The sequence below is a fragment of the Tribolium madens genome, unplaced genomic scaffold (assembly GCF_015345945.1).
Source record: "Tribolium madens isolate multiple individuals breed KSU strain unplaced genomic scaffold, Tmad_KSU_1.1 Scaffold_7;HRSCAF=85;Tcas5.2_LG10, whole genome shotgun sequence".
NCBI lineage: Eukaryota > Metazoa > Arthropoda > Insecta > Coleoptera > Tenebrionidae > Tribolium > Tribolium madens.
Window position 1 is genome coordinate 11,144,276 of NW_025401050.1, and position 1,848 is coordinate 11,146,123.

A 1,848-nucleotide genomic window follows, 5' to 3' on the forward strand; every position below is an offset into this window, starting at 1 on the left:
AAAAAAACACAATTTTTGTTTCAAAAAATAATTAATTAAAATAAAGTCGTTGGCTGTGAAAAACAGTTTTTTATTTTTTTCAACATAAAAACTGTCAAAAAAACTTGAAACAATTGATTGACAAGAGCCTTCTCTATAGTCTATACTATAGCGACTTTAAAAATTACAAAAAATTGTTTCCCTTGTAGGCGATAATACACTAGACTTTACAGTTGTTTTTAAAGTTGTACAAAAAATTCATTTCTGGCAAAAATCGTTCCCTGATAAGTTTGTTTGTTTTTTTCTCGTATTTTAATCGTTTTTTGTCACGTGTGATTTTTTTTATTCCTGGTTTGTGCACCAAAAAGGCGTTATCAAGTACCATGAAATCATAATCGAGGAGGCATAGAACGTACCCTTGAACCCTTTTGTCACTTTTACCTTCCCAACTGAACCTCTCGTCGTACCAAGGCTCAAAATTGGTACCAACATAAAATGGTTCCCAATGTTGGTGCTCATTTTGCCTTTTCGTGACACTAAAAACGCTAAAATTGTGTGTTTCGTTCAATTGTGTCCATTTTTGTAAATCCGGGATGTTGTGACACGAAAAACAAATGTCTTTGTGGAAGGGAATTGCTAAATTTTTGGTTAACAACTCCCGGAGTTGGGTTTTGTTATTTGGGAGTTTTAATCCGGATTCGATTTCGAAAACTGGTAAAGGGAAGACTCGAGGGTTGGGCCTGTTGAGTGGTGGGTGATTCCGGGCTATCATTGAGAGGAATTTCGGGATGAATCCGGGATTGGGGAACAGTTCGATGTCCAGAGGAAGGATGAAGTGAGTTTGGGCCAATTCCCGAGCCACATTTCGGCCTACGTTGATCGGGTAGAGCAAATTTTTTGAGTTTTTGTAAGTGGAATTGGTGCGAAATGGGGGATTTTGACCACAATCGAAGAAGTCTTCTTCCGGTTTGACAATCTTGAAAAAAATGCAAAAATGTGTTATTTTTTTAATTTCTACAATTGATTGAATATTATCTAGTAGATAAACGACCAAAAGGTCATAAACAAATTTTTGCGAGTCTTGAAATTGAAAATTTTTGTTTTTTTTTGACCAATTTATTTGACTTTGTTGTTTGCTATCTAAAAAAAATGGTGGTAATACAATTGTCTCCAAATTTTCAAAATTGTGACACTATTATTTGGTATTTGATGTGTCAAAAAGGCACAAAACTGAAATGTTTATTTTCAAAATTACAATTTTTTGAAATTTCGACTTTTCTTGCTTCTCCTAACAGCGATCTAGAACTCTGGGGATAATTCTAGTAAAGTTTTTCTTTTGAGATTTTCACAATTGGTAGACCACTATTTGATGTATAAATTGCCAAAAGGGCAATCAAAAAGATCGTCTAGTTTCAGAATTAGAAATTTTTGAATAACTTCTCTCGTTGTTTCCAATTAAAAAATCTTGTCACGGTCCACCTCCAATTTTTAATTAATTTAAATTATTTTCTCACTTTTAATTAATTTAAATGATACTAACACTTATCTTATCAAACTTGCAACAAAGTGGGGCAAAGATAACGTAAAAATTTCATCAGAATCGCTTAATTTTCTGAGTTAATTAGAGTGCTAAAACTTAGCACCTATATTTTGGCATTTTGGGCCATAACAAAAAAACAAAAAGTCGTAGAAAAACTCTGAGTTGAGATTCGTATTACTCGTGTCGTAATACCCCACTAAGGCAAGTTTAATAAAATTTGGACACAAATCAAGGCCCTAGTACCCCAAACTGTGCCAAAAATAATTTTGACCCAAATTGGCTAAAAATCGACTATTTTATACAAAATGAACCCAGGAACCCGAATATGT

At 33.4% G+C, this 1,848-nt stretch overlaps 1 protein-coding gene across 1 annotated transcript in view; it reads right to left on the reverse strand.

The window, feature by feature from the left end:
- Window positions 1-194: 194 nt before the first annotated feature.
- LOC123010206 (beta-1,4-glucuronyltransferase 1-like) overlaps window positions 195-1,848 on the reverse strand; it is a 3,024-nt gene continuing 1,370 nt past the window's right edge. The window contains exon 2 of the mRNA XM_044406908.1: window positions 195-955. Within this exon, the coding sequence (XP_044262843.1) occupies window positions 200-955 (756 nt within the window). The 3' untranslated portion in view covers window positions 195-199. The remainder of the gene's footprint in view (window positions 956-1,848) is intronic.